The sequence below is a fragment of the Podarcis tiliguerta genome (genome assembly GCF_965153285.1).
Source record: "Podarcis tiliguerta genome assembly, chromosome: 6".
NCBI lineage: Eukaryota > Metazoa > Chordata > Lepidosauria > Squamata > Lacertidae > Podarcis > Podarcis tiliguerta.
In genome coordinates, this window is record NC_139539.1 from 78171061 (window position 1) to 78194928 (window position 23868).

Genomic DNA, 23868 nt, shown 5'->3' on the forward strand with positions numbered 1-23868 from the left:
AGACATACACATTCAAATATATGGCCCTCTAGAGGTTGTTGGTCTCCTCCAGCTCCCATCACCACAGCCACTTTTTGCAAAGGGAGCCCTATCACACCACCTTATAGTAGTCTGGTTCAGAAGAGGTATGTGGGAGGTATCTTTTCCAGAAAGAGGAAGAGCTGCTTTATCATCTACAACTGAGAAGACGCGCACCTACAAATCCAGGAGGATGCCCAGGAGGAAGCCTTTCCAGCCTGCAAGCCTGCTGCTTACTTGAGTGCAACACACATCTTTCCAGTTGAAATTGTTTTGCGTGGGGTTTCAATTTATTTACCTTACTCAGCTGACTACTAACCTCAGGCAGTTGTTCAAGGACAAGACAGCCACTGCTGGTTCATATGGAAATGAAATATATATTTAGCTTTGAAAAGCCCTCAAGGAATTCCAGAGGGAGGGGCGAAGACAACAGAACCACCCTAAGTACACATAGGGACAAACATTTTTATTTATTTTTTGGCTTGTGCTTAAAGTGCACAAATTCTGTAAGTACATAGCTCTTTTTTATTATGATATGCCCCAGTGGGCAACATCAACATAGTTAACTTGCAGAAGGATGGGAGGCAAGGTAGTGATAGAACAAAGAAGAATAAAGCTATAGGATAGCCGTGTCTAGTTGCTGAATCGATGTAACAGAAACAGGCAAATTTCTGCAAAGGCAGTGGCACACCAGAGATCAACAAAGTCAGACTGATATCCAGGAATAATCTACAAGACGGATGTAGAAGAAAAAGCTTTCAAATAAACAAGTACAAATCATCATCAAGGATGTACAACCCATCCTGGACAATGGAACTTCCCTCTTACAGGTCTTGGGGTGGTAGGTCAGTCCTTGCTTACAGACACCCATCTAACCTAAAACAGCTACCCACCAGCAACAATAGGCCACAGAAAAGAGGCACAAACACAAGCATCAGACCCTGCAATATATCCAAACACCAGTTTTCTCCCCAAATCTATCTCCTCAGCAATGCTGTTATAGATCCTACTAATGTTAACGACAATATCAATGATTTATTCATCTGCTCCATTTTCCACTGTTACATGCTACTATCTGCTGGCAAATGAGACAAACAGCCCAGTCCCTACATAAAGTACAAATCTCACAACAGAAATGGCAATATTAAGAAAACAGCATCCCAAGAGACACTGCCACAGATCTTAAGGTGGCTTTTCTCAAACAGTGGATCTTCTAAGGAGAGCTGCTGCACTGCAATTTATCAAACAATTTAATTCTATCAACTGTGACTTGAATTAGGTTAAACGTTTTTTATCACGCTGCATGCGTTAATTAGGATTTTTGTGCCATCACTTACACATTCTTTGTGAATGATCATGGGTAAAATAGGTCATGTACTTCCTGCATTTAACTTCCCTCTGTTTACAATTGTCTCCACAGCCGTATATATTTATATAGGCCACTTCTGGACAACTCACAGAAATAATTCATGCTTCTGATGAGTGGAATTCTAAGTGTATGGATTTTGCACCTAGCACCATTGGTAGGTTCCAGCAAAAACAAAACAGATTCTCCAAAACTGTCATCTGCCCAACTCTGTTTTAGACCAATAACGATATTCATTTCCAGACTATCGCCCAATTACTTGTAGTGCTGAATGATTTTTAAATAAGATACATTAAAATCCTGATTTGAAGTGACAAGCAGAAAGCCAATCTGATGAAAGGGAGCCTATTTAAAAAAAAAAGGATACAAGACCACCCAAGCGCTTACAAGCTTGATGACTTTTCTAGCCTCTTGGAACAAAATCAGACATGACATCAGGAGGTGCATACTTTTCGCTGTGGGGCAAATTCTTGCTTTGAGGAAAGGACAACTTAAAGCTCAAGTGGCACAGGAGCAAAGTAATTGCAAGCATCATGTCACCTTGCTACTAGTGCTACATGGTTAGATGATGATGACAAGGTAAGAGATGCATCTCAATAAAAGACAAAGTTAAGAATTCTACCTCCTGCCTCACTCAAGATAGGCCAATATCACACACATACTTGTGCAGCTATCACAGCGCTGCCAATCTGGGCACTATGAGTAACATTCATATCAGCATGGCCTTTGCCTATAGAGTAGTAAATAAAATAAAAAATGGTTCTGAAAACATGATTTACTACACTGTTTGCTTTTAGTGTGATAAGGTAGTAAAGTTTACAGTTAGGCTGGAGTGAGGTGGTGAGATTTGTCTGTCAACCATGCATTTGTCTCCATGACAGTTGTCCAACAAAATACATTACTCTGCTCATTAACTGTTTGCCTTGAGGTGTTCTTCCAGGTACCCTGTCCATCCAAACACCAAGATGCTCCCCAATAAATTCTACTGTAGTGCATAGCTTTGCCTTCTTTAGGCACTTAATAAAAATTGTATAATTTTACTAGAAGCGATGCATGGAGCAATAAGCTAGGTGCCTGTTGGCACTTCATCTAATCCAAGAGTTGACCCCTAATTGCTTCCACATGTTACATAACAAAAAAGGTTACTTGGGGTGTTATAAATATTCATAGCATTGATATTTTATTTAGCATTTCATAATTAACCTATTATACATGGAGATACTTTTCTTATATATATTTCTAACCATAAATATTACTATTTATTATAATTTTAAAGTAGATTAAAAACAAAAGAGAATACGCTTTTAAAATGTACCACAGAATCTGTGCAATGCATCAACATAAAAGGCAAATCAATGTGGGAAAAAAGTTTCTTGATGGTACAAAGTTTGAATTCCACACCTTTGCTGAATGCAGATTGCAAGTTGTGACGTCCCCAAGTTGTAAAGATGTAGTGCAGTGTGTCTACCAAACATGGGGGTAGATATTTACATTTTAGTGAAAGGAGTATTTGACTTGGATCCAAGATGTTCTAAGTTAAGGCAAAGCATGTAATTTGTCAGGCCCTAACAGTGCATGTCCAAGTTAAACTGCTTTACACCAGACACACATTCATTTTGAAGGAGCAGATTGAAAATACACCTCTGGAACTCATCTTCAGAACCTTTTCTAGCACACGGTAATGCAAGTATTTCTTTAAAAACCGACAAGAAAATCTTATGCAAAAAGCCATTGATTGTCAATTAAAACCAATCTAACATTATGTTGGGACAGAGCCAGTAAACCAACTTACTCTGCTGAATTACAGCAATCAACAGGTACTACTGAAATGTATCAGAGCCACAAGATCCCTGAATGAATACTGCATTTTTCCTCAGTGGAGTATTCAAAATAATTAACTAACAAAAAAGTAACCAAACTTTATTTGCTTTACAGAAATGACAGTGTTCAAAAAATACTAGATTGTGGGTTGCTAGTGAAGTCTAATTGCAATTTATACAATCAGACACGTAGTTGAACAAATGTAACTTTTTTTACTATAAATAACCTTTCAAAGGGTTAATAAAATGAGGCTTTTTCAAGTTGTCAGTGCCAATTAACCTAGAATTGTGAAAGAAGAAATGGGCTGCAGCTGTAAGAAGCAATGCTAACTACTGGGTCAAAATGTTGGACAAGACAGATAAGCTCCAAAGACTAATTTTTGTAGGCCTGCTACAATTCTACTCATGAAACCACACTTCATATATAAAACTATCATTACTTTTGTATTTGTAGTCTTGGAGTACAATGTCTGCTTTCAAAAACAAATAGCCTTTTCACTCTTCAAAGCAAGGGTGAGGAACCTCTGGCTTGTGGGCTAAGCTTAGCCTGCCAGGGGGGTTCCCTTCGGCTCATGATGCCATTTCTCCCCAAGCCATGCCTACCTGTCACTCAGCTGACATAACTGGGTGATGTCAGCTGATAGGCGGGGGGGGGGGGAGGAGTTCAATCATGCTGGCTGCTGGTGAAGCAGACCACTGCAGAGAGCAAAACTGAAGTATCCACTAATCAGCTGGTGAGCAGAGTTCAATCCTACCAGGTCCTGCTTCATTTGTGGGGAACACAATGGCAAAGAAGACCCCTTTCCCCACACTGCAAGTCAACTCAGACAGGTGTGTGGGGCATTATGATGACATCATCTCCACCCCTGGCTGAAAGGCAAATGGATCTTTTGTGGCATATGCGTTTGCAGGCTGATGCTTCCCATTACATCCAAACCCGGGATCACGGTTTCTTGCTTCACAAGAAGACAGGATTTCTAAGCCAACAACAAACCATGACATAAAGCTGGCGAGCAATTATGACTTTTTAGGAAGCAACAAGCTTTAAAAAGGGTACAGGCCAATACTTAATTTAAATCTGCACCCTTAATATATATAGATTAATGTGCCCAATAAAACTTTTAAGAAGAATACACATAAAGCCTACAGGTCTTACATGCAGTATTCGGACATTAATAGAAAATTGAACTTATTTGCAGTTTTCTGGCTTGCTTCTCCCACGTGTAGCAGGGGAGGAGTGAAGAGGGAGTGATTGGGCAGTGCGCATCAGAATGCTCCTTATGCACAATAAACCATAAAAAGCCAGTAAATCTAAACAAAGGCACAGTGTAAGTTCCTCTCGTCCCACTAGGGGAATCAAATAAGCTGTGCATCTTTACAAGCAGACAACCCATTTTAGGTATCAAAACTAAGCCAGTGAACTTTTCCATCCCTAAGAAAAAGTGGAGGTTAATGGGTCTTCAGGTTACCCAACTGATGGAATAGGTCAAGAACAAACATATGCAGTACTACTGAAACACAAACCACTTCACCATTCCAATTCAAGGATCAAGGAAAGGATTAATTGAATAAAGTCACTTGAAACAATCAAAACAATGGCAGACACTATACAAACAGCACATTTACACACTGATAATTGTTTCTCTCAGCAGGAAGCAAAAATGTCTATAAAGCAAATTATGGCTTTCTCTGTGAAGAGGAGTAACAAAATCCATTTGAAATAAAGGATGTTCTTACTGTCTTTGCTGTGTACACTGTTCTTCAATATTCTACTTAGGTACAAAGAGGATATTATTTAACTCTTTCATACCGTATGTCTTATTCCCAACTTTCTGTTCCTTCTTCAAGTTAATGTGGAAGGCTTACTTGAACCTATTTGATTGATCAAGATTACTTATATGCCACTTTTCCAGCATCAGCTGTCCCCAAAGTGGCTTACAACAAACATTCAAAACATCATATAAGCATGCCAATAAATTAAAAAACGGCAAAATAAACAATTTAACAAGCATAGAATAAATCCAATATTACTAAAAAACAAAACAAAAAAGTTTAAGTATATAAATGCAAAGCAGAACAAGAGCTAATTGACAATTAAGTTTCTGGTACTGGTCTTCCTGCACTCCCAGAAGCCTGGCTTAAATAAGAGTTTCGAAGGGAGGAGGCTAAATAGCATACAGCTATCTTTCATATTCTTACTCTAGAGGAGGCTGGCAGCAGCAAAAGGCAAATGTTGGAGAACATAATGATGGTCAGCCGCTTCCCCAACCTCCTGGAAGTGCCAACTGCTGGTACAGTTCTTACTGCACTTCAAAACACCTAAGCAGCACAGTTCAGAGGGAAAGGGTCATACCACCAGGAAAGATGACTTACAACAGGCTCCCATATTCCAATTTCAACTGCCTGCAATCTAACATACTTCAGTGTCCCATACTTATTCCACAGGGAGTTGCTGTAGTTAGATCAATGCAATAAGCTAGCACCGGAGCAGAGTTAAAGATAAAAGATTGCCTTGCTTGTGTTCCCCCCCACCCATAACAATAAATTGCATATCCCCATGTTGAAAATAAATTATTCTTTAATTATTCCTGATCCTATATGCATGTCTGCTTGGAAATGCTCTCAGTGAATTCAGTAGGACTTACTGCCCAGAATGAGCCTTAGGGCTCATCCACACATCTTCTCTGTACCTGATTACTGTACTCTTGGTGACTAGCAACTGAAAATGCAGGAATGCCGTTTCACTTGTTTACCAGACAAGAATGATTTCAACATTACCACAATGTGTTAATTAAGATGTTTTCATGATTGTACCTGCAGAACTGAATATTAAGAGGAGTGGGGGAAGAAGAAAGTTACACCATTTCAGAAACTTCCCATAGTTAGTTGTCTACAAATTTCCAATAAATCAGCATTTTCTTACACAAAAACCCATGATAATTAGAGAGTGGGGGGGAAATATGTTTTGCAAATGACTGAGAAAGGTAGTCTGCAGCTTCCACAACTGAAAAAAACCAAAACACTTATTTGTTGACCTACGATAAGACTTGCTATGGTTTGGTTCATTTCCGTGATGTCTGGGTAACCACCTGAGGCACCCCAAAGGCCTTTTGTCATGTCACACATTGCCAGTTTCCAGGTGACATGTTTTAAAAAAACACACACAAAACCCCCACATATTTTTGCCCTGGTACAATATGCAACAATGCCCTGGCTTCAAATGCAACAGTTGCAGAATTGCAAGGAAGAGGAAGAGGAACCTTTTCCTGTTATTCTACAGACAAAATTATGGGATTGCTACTTCACCTTTCTTTTGGAAGAATCATCACTGGTTATTAATGCATGCTATTTAAGAATAACGCATTCAAAAGCTATATACCGGTATGTGTGATATATATAGCCTAAAATCCTTTGTTCGGAAAGCAATCTATTGCAAATAACAAAGCTAGCCTTCCACAAGGCCTAGATGATAAGCAGCAGGAAGTCTTTCACCTTTTAGAGAGTATTCAAAGATTCACTTCAATACAATCAAGCAATGGGAATTCCTCATAGACTGTGAAAGGTGACAAGTGTCATGAAATGCCCTTCTCTCCGGAGGGAACCTCCAGTTCCCACTGACCCAATTGACTGCAGGCTATCCTCAGATGTCAAAAACTAACAACGCCCATACATTTCTCCCATTTTCTGCGCCAGCTACTAAATGGAAAAAGGTGTATATTTTATGACAAGGGGAGGAGGGAACTGCCTGCACACATCATCTTGCAAGATCTGCATTTTAAGAATTCACAGAAATACAAGTTGCCATTTATCTTTCATGAAAACAATAGCAGCACCCCCAAAATGAGATTAAATATTGCACAAGCAAAAACACAACACACACCCAGGTTACTTGTCATATATACCACCACCATCCCCTTCCCTGGCACAGTCCCCCAACGGCTGGATGATTCACCCCAGTAAAGAGAATCAAGTCAAGAACGACGGATGAGGAAAAGGGAGGTGATAAGAAGACATGCTAACCTACCTGTCCCGAAGGCTTTGGCCACCAGCCACGCTAGATTACAGGCGATTTTCGCTCTGTTGAAGTCGTAATGATCAAAGGGTTTGATGGCAGGGACAATGAACGTCTTTCTCATTTCCTTGACGTCTGCGGCATCCCCCATTTTCCTTCCCTCCCCCCCACACCCCGGGCCCACAGAGCCTTAATTTTATTTTCAAAAAAATCGATTTACATGATTCACCTTCTAGAAGGCAACCTTCAATATATAGAGAGATATACTATATATAGATGTATATTTTTAAAAATCTAGTAATATATAGGTCTTCCTTCCTTCTCTTTTTTAGGAGACCGTAGCAACGGAGGATGGAGGCGGTGCAGCGAACTCAGCTGTGTTTATGGGGCGAAATCCCCCCCGCCACCGCTTCCCCTCCCGCTGCATAGGAATGTGAAAGAAATACCCTCTTTTTCTCCTTCTCCCCCACCCTACGCCACCCCACCCCAGGGCCCTTTGTCCGAATGCCCTTTTCCCGATTCCAAACAAATAAATTGCAACCGCAGCCGATGGCCAGCTCGGAGACTCCTCGGGCGAATGGTGAGGATTATTGCTGCTGCTGCTGTTATTATTAATTATTCTGGTTGCTTCTTCTTTTTTGAAAGAGAGTCTTCCCCACAAGCCTGAAGAGGAGGCTCCTGCTCGGCTCGGCTCTCCCCTCCGAAATGCAGAGGGGGCGGGGAAAAGGGGCCAGACTCTGGAGGGAGGCGGCCGGGATTTTCCTGCAGCGGCTCGGGAGGAAGCGGCGCCCAAGGCAGGGAGATGTCCGGGCGCTCCAGATACGGCTCTCCAAGCGGGAAGCTGAGGGAGGGACCCGGCGGCCAAGCCGGCCGCGGCGCTTGTCAGTGCTCCTCCCGGCGCTCTGAGGGCCGCCTCGCTTTCTCCGGCGTCGCCCCTATGTCGCCCCCTTCCCAAGCTTCGCCACAGCTCCCCTTCCTCCTCCTCCTCCTCCTCCTTCTCCTGCCGCGCTCAAGACTGAGGAAAGCAGCCGCGCGCAAAGACGCATGCGCGCTCTCCTGGCTAGCCGCTGCCCCCTCCTCATCGTGCGCGCTTCCCGGGCTTGGGCGGAGCTGCCGGGAGAGGAGACGGGGTGGGGTGGGGGATAGACCAAGGGGGAGGCGCAGAGGGGTGTTGCCTCTCCCCCCACCGACGCCCGGCTTGGGGAAACGGAGGGTCACGTGGCCGGTACAATGGGGCATTCTTGACGCGCGCGCTCCAGCTCACCATCATCTGGTTCCAAGGCGCCTCCGCGACCAGGGCGGAGGCTGGCCCACCAGCAGGGCGCACGGGGTGGGGTGGCAAATGGGGAGGGCCTCGGGCAGCTGAAGGCCTGGGGCAGGCGGGGTGGGCGCGCGGCGGAGCCCGGCCGTTCTCTGCACAGGAAACAAGGCAGCTCTCGGGCATGCATTGGCACCGGCGATGCCCCATGGTAATTATAGACTTAATAGTCTTCCCCCGTTGCCGCCTTTTGGGTAATCATCACGTCTATTATTAGCTCACCTAGTTCAAGAGACGTTAGCCCTGCTTTTTCGGGCGGGGGGGACTCCTCATTTTGTTGAGGAGGCGCCCCCCCACCCCCGGATTTCTACCGCAGAGTCCTGCCTTCAGGGCATCAATGACTGGCAGGCCCATTCTGGAGTGCGCTTTTTTTTTTTTTAAGTTGCATTTGACTGCACTGTGGGAAATGTTGGCCAATTCGTGAAAAATCATTATTTTTTAAAAATGCGCATATGTGTCTACATCTTACTGTCTGGGCCACAGAGCAATTGCAATTGGTTAATTATCCATTATATATATATATATATATATATATATATATATATATATATATATATCTTCTCAAATCCTTGCCTTTCTTCCAACACAGGTCATGCAGTTTGCATGTGGGAACTGAAGCTTTGATTTTCACTTGGGCAGCGATAGGATTCTTGGAAAGCACATGTGTCAGTGAGTTATGAACCTTATATAAGCATCTGTGCAGAAATAAAACTGCTTGCACATTTGCAAAGCTATGCCAGCCCGGTGCGGTTTCAATACAGCATGTTGAGATCCCTACATTGCAGGGTGTTGGACTAGATTACCCTTGCGGGTCCCTTCCAACTCTATGATTCTATTGTGAACGTAAAATCTTTTTTAAAAAATTATCTGAGAAAAACATGGGTGGCCACTTTCACTAGTGCAATCTCTTAGAGTCAATGTAAGTTACCCTGATAGATGGGGCAATTAAAACATGCCTTAAATTTGGAACTAGGCAGGTTTATCTACCTGGGCTATCTAGGAAGAGAGCCAGGGAGACTTATTCCATGTACCAGGAAAGAGTATAGTACTATACGTATGTTATATAGCCTTGCCCTCTCAGGCCAGAGCAGGAAAGTGCTACAATTACTTAATTCTAGGCATGCAATAGCGAGGGACAAACTACACATTACATCCACATGTGTATAACAAAGCTCATAACTATTATTCCACGGCATACTGTCTCTGACAGAACATAGCTAGTAGCCATTGATAGTCATATCATCCATAAATTTAAAGCCATACAAGTTGGCAGCCATCAGTACATCTTGTGGGATCAAATTCTATAGTTTAACTTTGTGCTATGTGAAGAAACACATTCTTTTGTCTCCCGAATCTTCCAACATTTAGCTTCATGGCCCTGGGTTCTAGTATTATCAGGGAGAAAAACCTCTTCCTAGCTGTCTTATCTACACAGTGTATAATATTTCACACCTATCACACAGACACCCCTTCCGCCCCCACCCTCACCCCCCCATATTAAGAATCCCCTTGATCATTTTGGTTGCCCTTTTCTGAACCTTTTCCAGCTCTTAAAGTTTTCCTTTTTTAGGTAAGGCAATCATAATGGAACATGGTATCCCAAGTTGTGGTCATGCCATCGATTTGTATAACAGCATTATAATTCTGGCAATTGTATTTTCAATCCCTTTCCTAAAGATCTCCAAGATGGAATTGGTCTTTTTCAGAGCTCTTGCATACTAGGTCAACATTCTGACCTTGAATTCTACAGAGGATAAAACATCCTACATTATCAGTTTGGGATGAAATGTCACACAGACCCTAAATCTCCTCCCCCACCTTGTTAAGTATGGCTCTTAGTCTGTGAACCATCTTATTTTCTAGAGATGTAATTTTCCAATTCTGCTTCATGAAGCTCTGGTGTTAATGTGGAAACATCACCATGCTTTTAATAAGAAGAAAATCAGTAATGAAAGAAAACCTTCCCTGGATCACTAGCCAGACTACTAGTCTTCCCCTGCAATACATTACCATAAGGGAGTGTTGGATGTGTTCAGCAGTGCACATTCATGAGTGACAGTAGTGAAACCCAAGATGCCTAGTGAAACCCAAGATTCACATTTCATGTGAATTGAGTGTATGGACATGCCTCATTAATATCTGCAATGTGTGTAGGGGTTATCTGGTAGACGATGTTAAGTAGGGATAAATGTTCCCGGAAGGTATATGGTTTGAAATCCTCTGTTCAGTAGAAGGTAACCAATTACTGTCATGTGGAGAGATTGTGATTGGGCCTCTGAGCAAAAAATGTTGCACATCGTGTGTAAAGGTCCTTTTCCAACACTTCATTTACATTCACTGTGCAAGAGCAACCCATCATCCCACTGCTTGGTTCATTGGTCAGGAGAGTTGGCCACTGTAACCATCATAACGACAGAAAAGGGAGATAAGAACGAAATAGAGTATCATGTGTTAGCCAAAATCATTGATCTTAGTTCTGTAACTCAACTGCTGTGAAAGGAAAAAGCAATAGTAGCAGTGCTGAAGAGTGTTTGCTTATTTTATTTATTAATTTATTAAACTTATTAGTTGCTTGTCACCCGAAGTAACTTATAGCAATGTTTGTGTGTACATAAACATAAACACACACACACACAGAAATACACACTGCCATAAGGGAAAGTGGGGAATCATACATCAATATTGCCTAAAAGAGCTTTCCAAACTTTTCATATTGGTGACACACTTTTTAGACATGCATCATTTCGTGACACAATAATACATTTTTACTAGCAAACCGGAGGTTAAACTAACTCAGGCTTCCAAAAACTCGGCCCTCCAGATGTTTTTGGCTTATAACTCCCATGATCACTAGCTAGCAGGACAAGTGGGTCAGGGATGATGGGAACTGTAGTCTCAAAACGTCTGGAGGGACGAGTTTGAGGAAGCCTGTACTAACCCTTTCGCTGTGGTCTAAACCACTGAGCCTCTTGGGATTGTTGATCGGAAGGTCAGCAGTTCGAATCCGCATGAGGGGGTACGCTCTTGTTGCTCTGTCCCAGCTTCTGCCAAACTAGCAGTTCGAAAGCACACCAGTACAAGTAGATAAATAGGTACCGCTGGGGCAGGAAGGTAAATGGCATTTCTGTGTGCTCTGGCTTCCTTTAGTGTTCCATTGCACCAGAAGTGGGCCACATGACCCAGAAAGCTGTCTGTGGACAAACGCCGGCTCCCTTGGCCTGAAAGCGAGATGAGTGCCGCAACCCCATAGTTGCCTTTAACTGGACTTAACTGTCCAGGGGTCCTTTACCTTTTTTTTACCAGCCTGGGGAGCGGTGTGGGGAGCATTTGCCTGACACACATACTGCAGCCGACACACGTGTGGAACAGTTGGGAAAGCTCTGGTCTAACATAACATTTATGGTGGGGGGGAACCAACTGCCTTATAAATAATAACAAACAACATTAACTATACTTTAATAATAAACAAACAATACTTCCTCCCACTAATTAGCAGATAAAGAACTCTTTTTCCCCTTGGAAATTCCCCACCTGGAAGTCTGTTAGTCTGTTATCAGGCCAGCTGTTGCAAATTGGAAGTGGGTGGGTCCACCCTCCTCTTCCAGGCATGATCCTGCAGCTCCTCTCTCTCCGGGAGGGAGCAGTAGCAAGGCAAAACAGGAAACTAGTAGCAAAAGTTTTACCTGGTTTGCCGTTTGTCTGGCTACTGCTTCCCTCCTGCTGTTGGGGCTGGGGGTGTTGTCCACCCTTAATTTAGAACAGCAAAGGAAGGGGGAATGAAGGAAACTGAATTAAAAAGTCACCTTTTGGTCTTGGTTTTTGTGTTCCCAAAATAAAAGGCCCCAGAAACTCTGTTCTCTGCTAGTACAATGCAGTATAAAAATTCATAATTCACTTCTCTAACAAAGCCTGCAAGAAGCAAAGTACAAAAGGTTATAATGACATATGCACATGGAAGAAAGTCTAAATTGAACTTCAGGACTTGCACAGCAATCCTAGGCATGTCTATTAGAAACAAATACTCTTGTTCAGAGGATTTGTGTAGATTTCTTCAACTGATATTATTTTATATCTTTGTTACAAATTTTATGAGTTCCCTGCTTTTCGCCAAGGTGGAATTTCAAACTGACTGTAGCACTTTAAAAAAGCTGCACTTAAGTCCCATTGAAATTAACAAGTCTTAAATTAGTCACAATCACAACTGATTTCAACAGGATTTAAACTGGATTGTGACACCTGGAGAGGACTGCTGTGCATTTCAGAATGCTACAGAAGACAGAATTATTTCCCCATAACTACTTGCCTCAATAGCACATGGGGCTGAATGTCTTTTACTTGCAATAAGTGGGACCTGCAACGGAATATTGCAGGCTGGAGTGCTCCTATGAAGAGTTCCAACCATCTAGCTATGCCTTCTTTGAGTATACTTCATCCCATCCCTCCATTTTTCTGTTGGTTCTTCCATACACACACCTCAGTCTTTGTTGAGCTGCCTTTGGTTCCCCCCAACCCTTTGATTCCCCACCTCTCAAGCCTGCTGATACCCCTTGCTTGTTTGTGTGAGGTGCTATTTTGCTACATAAGGATTCATGCTTAGTGAATGAACTCACACTTAGTACATAGCATATTGTAGTATGTACAGCAAGAACCACTGTGTGATTAGATCTTATGAAAGGGAAACTGCCATAGTCCATTTATTAAGATGTTTTGCTTCAGCAGCCACTACTGTTGCAGAGTAAACAAAACAGAGCTCAGGAAAACTCAGTATTTTGGCAGTGTTCAATGGGGTAAGACAGGCAGGGACAGGAGACGACATTCTTTGATCTGAGAATGGAGGTATAATGTTAAGAAGAATGTTCTTATCTGTGAAGTGTTAGGTGGTGTGCCACTGCATCTGGTCATCCTAGCTGAAATTCAAAGCTATCTACAAGTAAAATATGTGCAAAATGCTGCCTTTTTAAAGGAAACATAGCAATTCTTAGAAAAACATGGAAGCAAATACACGCTTCCAGAAGCAAACCCTTGTAAGAGTAACAGCGGCATGGATTTGTTCACAAAGAATTGTCTGTGATAAGCAAAGGTCAAAGACATTTGCCTTTGCATGAAATATTTCATCCTTACAAAACGTAACTGTAAAAAAAGGTAGGCAAAAGAACCAGCTTTATTAATTTTATAAGATCAGCAGCCAAGGAACAGCATTCTTTGACCATAATTCAACTAAGCAGTGAGAATGATAGTTTAACTTGTGAGTGATACAACTGAAAACATGGCTTTTGCAAGAGTAGGCAGGAAATAATGTTGAAGATGGAACTGTACCACTTCTACCAGTCAGGCGTATCTGCTAATAGTAGGCTTTTACAAGCAGGGGGGAAAAGGTGTAAGTGACCAGAACATAAGATTCAGGTAGGTAGCTGTGTTGGTCTGAAGCAGTCGAAATAAATAAAAAATCAAAAAAATTGTCCAGTAGCACTTTAGAGACCAACTAAGTTTGTTCGCGGGTGGCGCTGTGGGTTAAACCACAGAGCCTAGGATTTGCCCATCAGAAGGTCAGCAGTTCAAATCCCCGCGACGGGGTGAGCTCCCGTTGCTCGGTCCCTGCTCCTGCCAACCTAGCAGTTTGAAAGCACGTCAAAGTGCAAGTAGATAAATAGGTACCGCTCCGGCGGGAAGGTAAACGGCATTTCCATGCGCTGCTCTGGTTTGCCAGAAGCAGCTTAGTCATGCTGGGCACATAACCCGCAAAAAGTGTCTGCAGACAAACGCTGGCTCCCTCGGTGTGTAAAGCGAGATGAGCGCCGCAACCCCAGAGTCGGTCACGACTGGACCTAATGGTCAGGGGTCCCTTTGCCTTGAAGTTTGTTCTGGGTATAAGCTTTCATGTGCATGCATGCTTCTTCAGAACAACAAGAATCATGTTACCTCATACCTCAGTTTTGAGAAAATTAGCAATCAAATTTTGGCCAAAACTTACACCAAAGTATTTCCATTATTGTAAATATGAAGGTCACTTCAGGCATGACTTTCCCCTCCTACACAGAGTTAAGACAAATATTTTGTGTCAAGTGGCCATCATAGTAAGGACAGGTCAAGGGAAACAGGAGAGTCAAGAATTGAGGCGTACTGCAGCAGGCACAGGAGGAGAGGGACAATTATCTGGTTAAAAAATGAAGAAAGACTGGGAGCCCCAGAGGAGGTTGGGGACAGCTTGGGAAGGTGGAGTCAAAACACATTTCCTCCTCTCTTTCAGGCATGGTCTGTGATTATATGCTCCATGTCCGGGCACCTTTTTTTGCTCCATAACTTTCCCCATGAAAACCAGCTCTTTTAAAGCTCAATCAGAGCAAGTATCAATCTGTGGGAAATCTTAATTGATGTTTGCTCTGATTCAGCTTTAAAGAGTATGTTTTGGGAGGAAAGCCTGGAGCAAAAAGAACACCACCACACTCAGACTGGGAGTGTTGAAAGCAGACCTCTGCCTGGAAAGAGTGGGGTGAAAGGTAAGTAAATGTGGCCAAGCCCACAGTCTGGGGACTCGGGAGTGGAGGCACCACCAACTGTGGCAAGTTCTTGACAAACGTAGCAGGACCTGGTGCATCCCAGGTAGAGCCAACAAAATTTGGAGTTCACCGAGTTTTCAGACCTGTGATGATAACCTGAGAAAGGGCCAACTCCAGGTTTGAGGGGGCCCTCAGTAAAATGCCCTCCTTTGGACCCCCTCCTCTATTGCTGGGCCCTGGTGGCAGCAGCAGAAGATCTACAATCAGTGCTGTTATTTTTGAACTGCCATTCTAATTTCCATGATGTCCCTGACACAGCATCACACCAGGGCATCATGGGAAATTTAGCTCCCAGAACTAGCCATCCACTGTGGAGGCACAGGGCAGGAGTTGTCACAAAAGTGCTCAAGGATGCCCTGTACTGTACTGATGCTGGGCCTGACCTGAAAAGTTGCAAGTACAGTATTGGGGATATCACTGTGAGGTGGGTATGGGGTAACCTACAATTACTTTGTTTCCCACTGTGTTGGGATGCCAAGGTGTAGTGTAGAAGTGATAGCAACCTCATGAACCTAGACAAAAGGCATTTTCCTTTGCAAGTTGCCATACAGGCATCCAAGAATTCAACCACAGAGTAAAGGAATAAAGGAATTGATGAAAGCACTGCCGACACTTGGGGCATATTTGGGACACAGCAAGGTATGATGGGGAGGGACGCGAGTGGCACTGTGAGTTAAACCACAGAGCCTAGGACCTGCCGATCAGAAGGTCGGCAGTTCAAATACCCACGACGGGGTGAGCTGCTATTGCTCGGTCCCTGCTTCTGCCAACCTAGCAGTTCGAAAGCACACCAAAAAGTGCAAGTAGATAAATAGGTACCACTCCGGCGGGAAGGTAAACAGTGTTTCTGTGCGCTACTCTGGTTTGGCAGAAGTGGCTTAGTCATGCTGGCCACATGACCCGAAAGCTGTATGCCGGCTCCCTTGGCCAATAAAGTGAGATGAGCGCCGCAACCCTAGAGTCGGCCATGACTGGACCTAAGTGTCAGGGGTCCCTTTACCTTTACCTAAGGTATGATGGGGGGGGGGGGAAGTAGGTCTGAATCACCATGCTAGGTTTTAATCCATTTTTGTTTGAGAAGCGCCAGTTTATACAAGAGTACACCATGTAGCACAAATGCAAAATTTATAAAAGTGTATTGAATATCAAAGGTCATGATGTGCAGATAGAGGACAAAGTCATCCTCCCTGTGAAGGTTACTAGTTTTTTGTTTTTTATATATATAAATTATAAGTTTAAACACTTAATGCTCCATGTACCAAGGATGAGACTGATGTAATTTGAAGTCACTGACCTGGAGCCTTGGCTATGGTTTCTCAAAGCAGCAATAAGTCCCAAGATTTTCTGTCTGAGAACCAGAAACATTTTTAACCTAGATTAATCATTCTAAGCCTAAACAAACTGAGGGCCCTCTTGCCGTACAGGCAGACTGGGGAGTCAGATTGGGCGACCCATTACAAGGTGTGCCTGTCATGATGGAAGCAACATAAAAGTTTGGTCCTGACTCTGCTCATTAATCAGGGACTGAATGGGGCATATGTAAGCAGACTGAAAAGTTCAGCTTGTCATCTTGACTCAGATTTATTTATTTTAAAACTGCTTTTGATTTCAAAAACCATCATGCAGAATTTGGTTATGCAATCTTAAGAAGTATCCAAATGCAAACAAACAAGTTTCCAAAATATACGGCAGATTTTGTTGTTTAGTTTTTAGTCTGTGCAACATCCCTAAGAAAAGGAATTGTTGAAAGGTAGGATTGCATTGTAGGGTTAAACCACAGCGCCTAGGACCTGCCGATCAGGTCGGTGGTTCGAATCCCCGCGATGGGGTGAGCTCCCATTGCTCGGTCTCTGCTCCTGCCCACCTAGCAGTTCGAAAGCACGTCAAAGTGCAAGTAGATAAATAGGTACCGCTCCGGCGGGAAGGTAAACGGCATTTCCATGCGCTGCTCTGGTTCACCAGAAGCGGCTTAGTCATGCTGGCCACGTGACCCGGAAGCTGTATGCCGGCTCCCTCGGCCAATAAAGCGAGATGAGCGCCGCAACCCCAGAGTCGGTCACGACTGGACATAATGGTCAGGGGTCCCTTTACCTTTAGGATTACATTAAGTAATTTTAAAAACATATCTGGTGACCACACCTAGTGGCTTTTTTTCTTCAACATATTTTGGTTATGTTTATTGTTTTATTTATTTATTATTTATTTTTATTTTACACCTGAAAACTTACAGCTTTACATAAATTTGTTGGCTATAGGTGCCATGGTTCATGTGACAGGTGCTGCAAGAGTACAGGCCAGTGGCAATTTTGAAATAGGACTTCTGCAGGCCATGTGGATATCTACTCAAAGTCTTTCCCATTCCAGACTACTGGTATATGTCATTGAAATGAAATCTGCCATTAGTCTTGGCTTTCCAGTGAAATTTGTGGCCTGTTTGAACTTGGAATAACTTCCCACTTCCATGATTTGTATTCATTATTACTAACATGCCTTAGAATCCCCGCTTCATCTATATTAAGCATGGAGCTAAAAGAGTGAGGGAAATCCTCTTTTAAGCAGCCTTTGAGCACTCTGCACTGTAACAGCACAGCTAAAAATCGCCAAGGAGTCACTAATCCACTTTAAGTGATCTTGTATTTGTTCCTCAAGGGTATTTAAGATTGCCACTATAACTGCAAATAGGCTGGGTGCCTGAAAAACAACAGTGCCCCGTTCTGACAGACCTGTTCATAACAAGAACTGGGGTGCTGGATATGAACAGTGTGATGTAAATGAGGATAAGTACATATCCAACCCTCAGTGTTTTTATATAGGATGAGCGAGAAACCACAAATTGGGTATCATAGAGAGGATCTATGCTCCCCTCTTTCCAATAAAGTAATTCAGAGTGCAGCGGTTTGTTATGCTTTGAAGATTTATCTCCCTACCACCTCCTTGTTGCTACAGCCAGAAAGTCTTTTTTCTAGGAATCCACATCAAAAGGAGAATAATGTAAATCCTTTACTTCAGCCTGCCACACTCATAAATCACTTCTGCTTTTAAAACTGGTTTCTAGCTATGACTACTAAAAATGTATTAGGCCATACATTTATAAAATTAAACATTTTCTGATTAATTCCCAGCAGTTCCTGCCAGGTAAACATAGTTCCAGCCCGATCATACAGCCAGGTTAGGCAGCTGCTTAATGTAGTTACTACTATAGGGGTTCCTGCCCTGCTGGATGCAATGTATGCGTGGCATTCAACTAAGTTTTACTCACTGAAATTAATGAGCATGACTAAGTTAGGTCCATTAGTTTTAGTAGGTCTGCTATGATTAAAACTTAGTTGAATACCACCCTGTGTGTTTAATGACTTACACTGCTTCCAACTTGGCTGGCTTCCCTGCTTTAACAGAAAGTCAATTCCAGAATCCTTTGTGATATCACAAGAGTCCTAGGGTACACTTTTAAGAGAACATTCTTGCCATGTTCAGTTAACAAAGATCATTCTTACCCTGCCCTACCTAGGGCTGAAAACCGGAGCTGGAGCTGAGTGTATATGATAGAGAGAGGGAAGGGGGATTAAAAAGAAACAATCTAGTGTGCGGGGAGTGGGCTCCATGAACTCTTCTCTCCTGGTGCCGTGGCCCGAAGCATTATTTTTAAAAAATGAACTGAAACAAAAATCGGCAAAGTCGAAATCTGCAATCCTGTAAACTGCCCTGTGAAGGGCAGTAAATAATAATAATAATAATAATAGCAGCACTCACTAAAGAGAAAGTCTTTAAAAATTCTGTTCTAAATTAATATGTATAGCAGGCATAGGCAAACTCAGCCCTCCAGATGTTTTGAGACTACAATTCCCATCATCCCTGACCAGTGGGCCTGTTAGCTGGGGATGATGGGAGTTGTAGTCCCAAAACATCTGGAGGGCTGAGTTTGCCTATGCCTGATGTATAAGAACAGGCTGTTAGTTTTATACAGGAAAGTTATTCCAGTGGCTACATCCAGAGACACACATGTCTTTCATTTCTGCCCCCAAGACAATTTTCAACCACTGGAATAGAAATCCAAATGCCAAGTTTGCCCGAGGCTTTTAAAGGTAGATGGCTTTTGTACATTTCTAGTGAGGAAATGTAAGACAACTTGCAGGTTTCTGAATTCCTTTCATTTTTAAAGTGCACTGTCCACTACCAAGATAGAATATTAAACACACAAAACTTGCCCCTATACTGTACTAGCTGTTAAAGGCACACAAGGCCTGGGGGGGGGGGGGGAGATTGGCAACCTTAACTGGAACATCTATGAAATAAGGCTAATAGTGCAATCCTATATATGTCTGCTTAAATAGATGTACAATTTATTTCAAGGGGGCATACACCCAGGTAAGAAAATAATAAAACCCATTGAGAACAATGGGATGAAATTCAGAATAAGTGTACAGTGGTACCTCAGAACTCGAACGGCTCCGTCTTGGGTACCGAACGCCGAAAACCCAGAAGTGAGTGCTCCAGTTTTCGAACGTTCTTCGTAACACGAATGTCCACTTGCAGCTTCCGCTGTGCAAAAACCTAGCTATCGGCCAATTGGAAGCCAAGGTATCATTGTACACAATAGGATGTTGCTGCAATTCTATGTACTTACATTGGAGTAAATCTGCCCTCAACATAGTTAAACTTCTACGTAAAATGCATAGACTTCCTTTTAAACTGCTTTGAGGGTTTTTCCACAACCAAGCAGTATAGAAATTTTATGGCATAAATAACTCTTGAGGTTTCCCCCCCTCCCCCGATCAAACAGTATATAAACTAACAACAACAACAATATACTTGGGACTAAGCCCCATTGAATTAAGTGGGACTTATTTAGAAGTATTCCTGCACAGAATCTGGGCACACTGTAACATCAACTAGCAAAATTTGCGATACACGTATCACTTTCATGTAAATCCCAGTAAAGAAAGCAACATGCGGATGAGGAAGTTGGCTAATGGTGAGATCATGGAGTCTGCATCTTGTCATAGTCTTAAGACACAAAGTAGGAGGGAGGGAGGGACCTTCCAAGGAAGCTGTGTAAGGAGCTTTGCAGGATTCAGATTGAACCTAACACTGCTACAGAGAAGGAACGTACGATGGTTGTTCCCTCTTCTATGAAAATATACAATCCAACTGTCAACCTGATTTCTCTCCATTCTTCCATGAAACAAACAAGTATTGTTTCCCCTCTCTCCATTGCTCTGTTTATCACCTAGCCTAATGAAGAGTTCCTGATAACCCAAAGGCTTGCACACTATTTTGTGACCTTTTGTTCAGCCTAATAAAGGTATTGCCGTAGTATGGATTTTTTCTTATGGGCTAACACCACAAGAAGAAGAAGAAGAAGAAGAAGAAGAAGAAGAAGAAGAAGAGTTTGGATTTGATATCCCGCCTTTCACTCCCTTTAAGGAGTCTCAAAGCGGCTAACATTCTCCTTCCCCTTCCTCCCCCACAACAAACACTCTGTGAGGTCAGTGAGTCTGAGAGACCTCAGAGAAGTGTGACTAGCCCAAGGTCACCCAGCAGCTGCATGTGGAGGAGCGAGGAAGCGAACCCGCTTCACCAGATTACGAGTCCACCGCTCTTAACCACTACACCACACTGGCTACCTTTACTGTTTGTGTGTTGGATAGAAACAATTTTGCTCAGAGCCATGTAATATTTTATTGATCTCTATATTGGGGGCGGGGTTTGAACGGTTTGCTTCATGAGAAAACTAGGAATCACTATTGCAGATGATGACAGATCATGAGGCACAGTAATTGCTGCTCTGTTGGAAATATTAAAAACTACCGGTATATTAAAAAGCAAGGGGGTGTTTGTCCATAAAAAAGCAGCTCAAAAAACCCACACTTGGACAATATGTTTGTTAGGACCAAACAAAATGTCACAAAATCGTGACAAGAGTTTTAATTATCCAATACAGTGGTACCTTGGTTTACAACCATAATCCATAACGGAGGTCCACTTGTAAATCAAAACAGGTTGTAACCCAAGGCGTGCTTTTGCCAATGGGGCCTCCAAAAAAAAAAAAGGGGGGGTTGTAATAATAATTTTAAAAGGGTTGTAATCCAAAAAAGGGGACACACACTTCCAGGTTTGACATGGTTGTAATCCAAAACGGTTGTAATCCAAAACAGTTGCAAACCAAGGTACCACTATACTCATCATCAGGCAAGATGTTACACTATGAAATGGGGGTGGGAAATGAGGACAAATATAAAACCATAAAGTACAAATACTAGGCTGGATGTTGAAGTCGTAAAGTCAGCCTCCAGACTCACTTCCAAGATAAGAGATTGAATAAGTCTCTGCTCAGTGCTGAGATACCAAATTAAGCAGCTAGGATTCTGAAATAAAGAAGCAATCATCACTCCTCTTTATATATATAGAGAGAGAAATAAAACCTAGCTGTTACATGTCTCCCATACTTTAAGCAAAAAGCATGAGGTCCTGGTTGGGCAAACAGCAGAAATAAAGCTAGAGGTGAATTTTGGATAGCTTTCCAGGTAAGAGAGTCATAATACAAAAACCTGGGGTCATCCAGGGTACTAAATGTTGGGGGATTAAAAAAAGACAAAAGGAAATACTTCTGCACACAGCACATAGTTAAACTATACAAATTCATGGCGGATAAGGCTATTAAACCCTACTAGCCGTGATAGTTAGATAGTATATCCAGGATCAGAGATAGCATCCCTGTAAATATGGGTTGCCTGAGTACTATTGTGTTTGTATCTTGCTTGTGGGTTTCCCGCAGGCATTTAGTTGTTCTCTTTGGTAAATGGGCTACTGGACTGGATAGGCCTTTGCTCTTATTGAACAGGGCTCTTTTATTATATTTTTAAAACGGGAACCTTAATATATATATCAATAGGAGCAAACACATAAATTTATTAAGTTCATTGGTTGAGATGAATGAAACCTCGAATGTGTCCTTTCGTAACATTTTTCCAGCTTGCAATGCAAATAAGAGATGTAGAAATGCCATAATTCACTGTCATTATTTTGAAATAGTATGCAGCACATTGTCAAAAATAGAAATGCATTCCATCAGGAATGAATCACCAATTATTTGAGAACAGAAAGCACTCATTCATTTCATTTCCCTTGGACAAACCTCTAACACATACTGTACCAGAAAATGTGTTGACAGCTACACAATAATCACAACTACCACACACCTTTTATCTGTAACAGGCAGTATTATTAACCTTCCTCATGTAATCCTTGAAGTACCGTATTTTTCGCTCTATAAGACGCACCAAACCACAAGACGCACCTAGTTTTTGGAGGAGGAAAGCAAGAAAAAAAGTATTCTGAATCTCAGAAGCCAGAACAGCAAGAGGGATCGCTGCACAGCGAAAGCAGACATCCCTCTTGCTGTTCTGGCCTCTGGGATAGCTGCACAGCCTGCATTTGCTCCAAAAAACGCACATACATTTCCCCTTACTTTTTAGGAGGGAAAAAGTGAGTCTTATAGAGCAAAAAATACAGTATTTATGGAATCTTAAGTAACTACCAAAGTGAAAACTGCTGCTAAATTGAATGTTTCAGGCTTAGCCTTACTAAATTTCAACATCAAGTCATTTCCATGTCAAGATACACTGCTGCCTAATTTTGTCTCTCAAAATTAATCTGTCCCTATCATTAGGCAAAATGAGGCGGCTGCCTCAGAATGCAGATACTGTCACAGCACCACCAGCTTTCACCCGAGTCTCCCGACTGTTGCTATCCTTCTGAACTAGTGCTGATGCTTGCTGCTGAGCTACTGTGTTTCACAAAATAATCAAATGGACAAACCATTTCCAACACACCACTATCCGACTATCAACTCATCTTCTAAAACACTTTACGTTTTATACTGTATACTGGTACAAAACTGAGTAAGATAAGAATGGATTTCTAAAACACGTAAGATCTTGTTTCTAAGTTTTACTCCAGCTGAAGCATATAATTTTCATCGCTGCAAATAGAGTTAAGATGACTGATTCAAATAATCTCTATTTCCCTCTTAGAGATGGGTAGCTTAACCCATAATACACAACATATTATGAATGTAATCCTCCACCCTTGCAGTGTATTTAGCTGACAAACCATTTGATACTTGCCTTAACCTGCTTTTCTAGGATCAGCTTATTCTGGCTTCAAAAAAAGCCTCGCTTTTGTGAGGGGATAGTTCAGAACGATCTAATGCCCAAACTTGCTGAGATTTGTTAACAGAAAGCTTTGATACTATTAGCAGACTGACTTACTATAGCTACTCTAGAGCCAGGTATAATACAGATAACGTATGGCACAGGCAATGCCCAGGAGACGTTAATACATTCAGGCAGTGGGATATGAATAAGAGAAAGGGTGTTTCCTCTGGCTAATTTACAGCTAAAGGAGAGCAACACATGAGACACGTTTTTTTAATGTAGTTTTTCTATTATTGTTATATGGTACTGAAAAACTACCTGAAATTCTTCCAAAACAAACTGTATAACACTTCTGAAATGCAAAAGAGATGCTATATCCCAAAATACATGTATGTCAGGGCACTGAAGAATATTGAGATTTCTAACTTCACAAAGGTCATAACTAATCACTACTGCATTTTCTCTCATTATTGCAATATTGCATTGTTGGAAATAAAGAATTGGAGTCCAAAATTGTATCTACGGTTTCCACTTAATTATAAATAAATCTAATGTTTGGCGTCATTCCTCTCCGTCTCACAGAGTTCGTAAATTTAGCTCATACAGTATACTTTCACATTT

The 23868-nt window shown here is 42.1% G+C and overlaps 2 protein-coding genes across 6 annotated transcripts in view; one reads left to right on the top strand and one right to left on the bottom strand.

The window, feature by feature from the left end:
- The window catches only part of CAMSAP2 (calmodulin regulated spectrin associated protein family member 2), a 77162-nt gene extending 68755 nt beyond the window's left edge, over positions 1–8407 (bottom strand). Inside the window, exon 1 of one of the 2 annotated variants that reach the window (XM_083445271.1) lies at positions 7229–8407. In XM_083445271.1, coding sequence (XP_083301397.1) covers positions 7229–7367 — 139 coding nt within the window. In that variant the 5' untranslated portion in view covers positions 7368–8407. The remainder of the gene's footprint in view (positions 1–7228) is intronic. The other variant, XM_083445270.1, reaches the window with a different exon arrangement.
- A 78-nt stretch (positions 8408–8485) lies between these two features.
- Positions 8486–23868, top strand: part of DDX59 (DEAD-box helicase 59) — a 30826-nt gene continuing 15443 nt past the window's right edge. Inside the window, exons 1-2 of one of the 4 annotated variants that reach the window (XM_083445316.1) lie at positions 8486–8685; positions 9124–9199. The gene's annotated coding sequence lies outside the window, so the exon portion shown is untranslated. Of the gene's footprint in view, positions 8686–9123; positions 9204–23868 lie in introns of all 4 variants that reach the window. The other 3 variants (XM_083445317.1, XM_083445315.1, XM_083445314.1) reach the window with 3 other exon arrangements.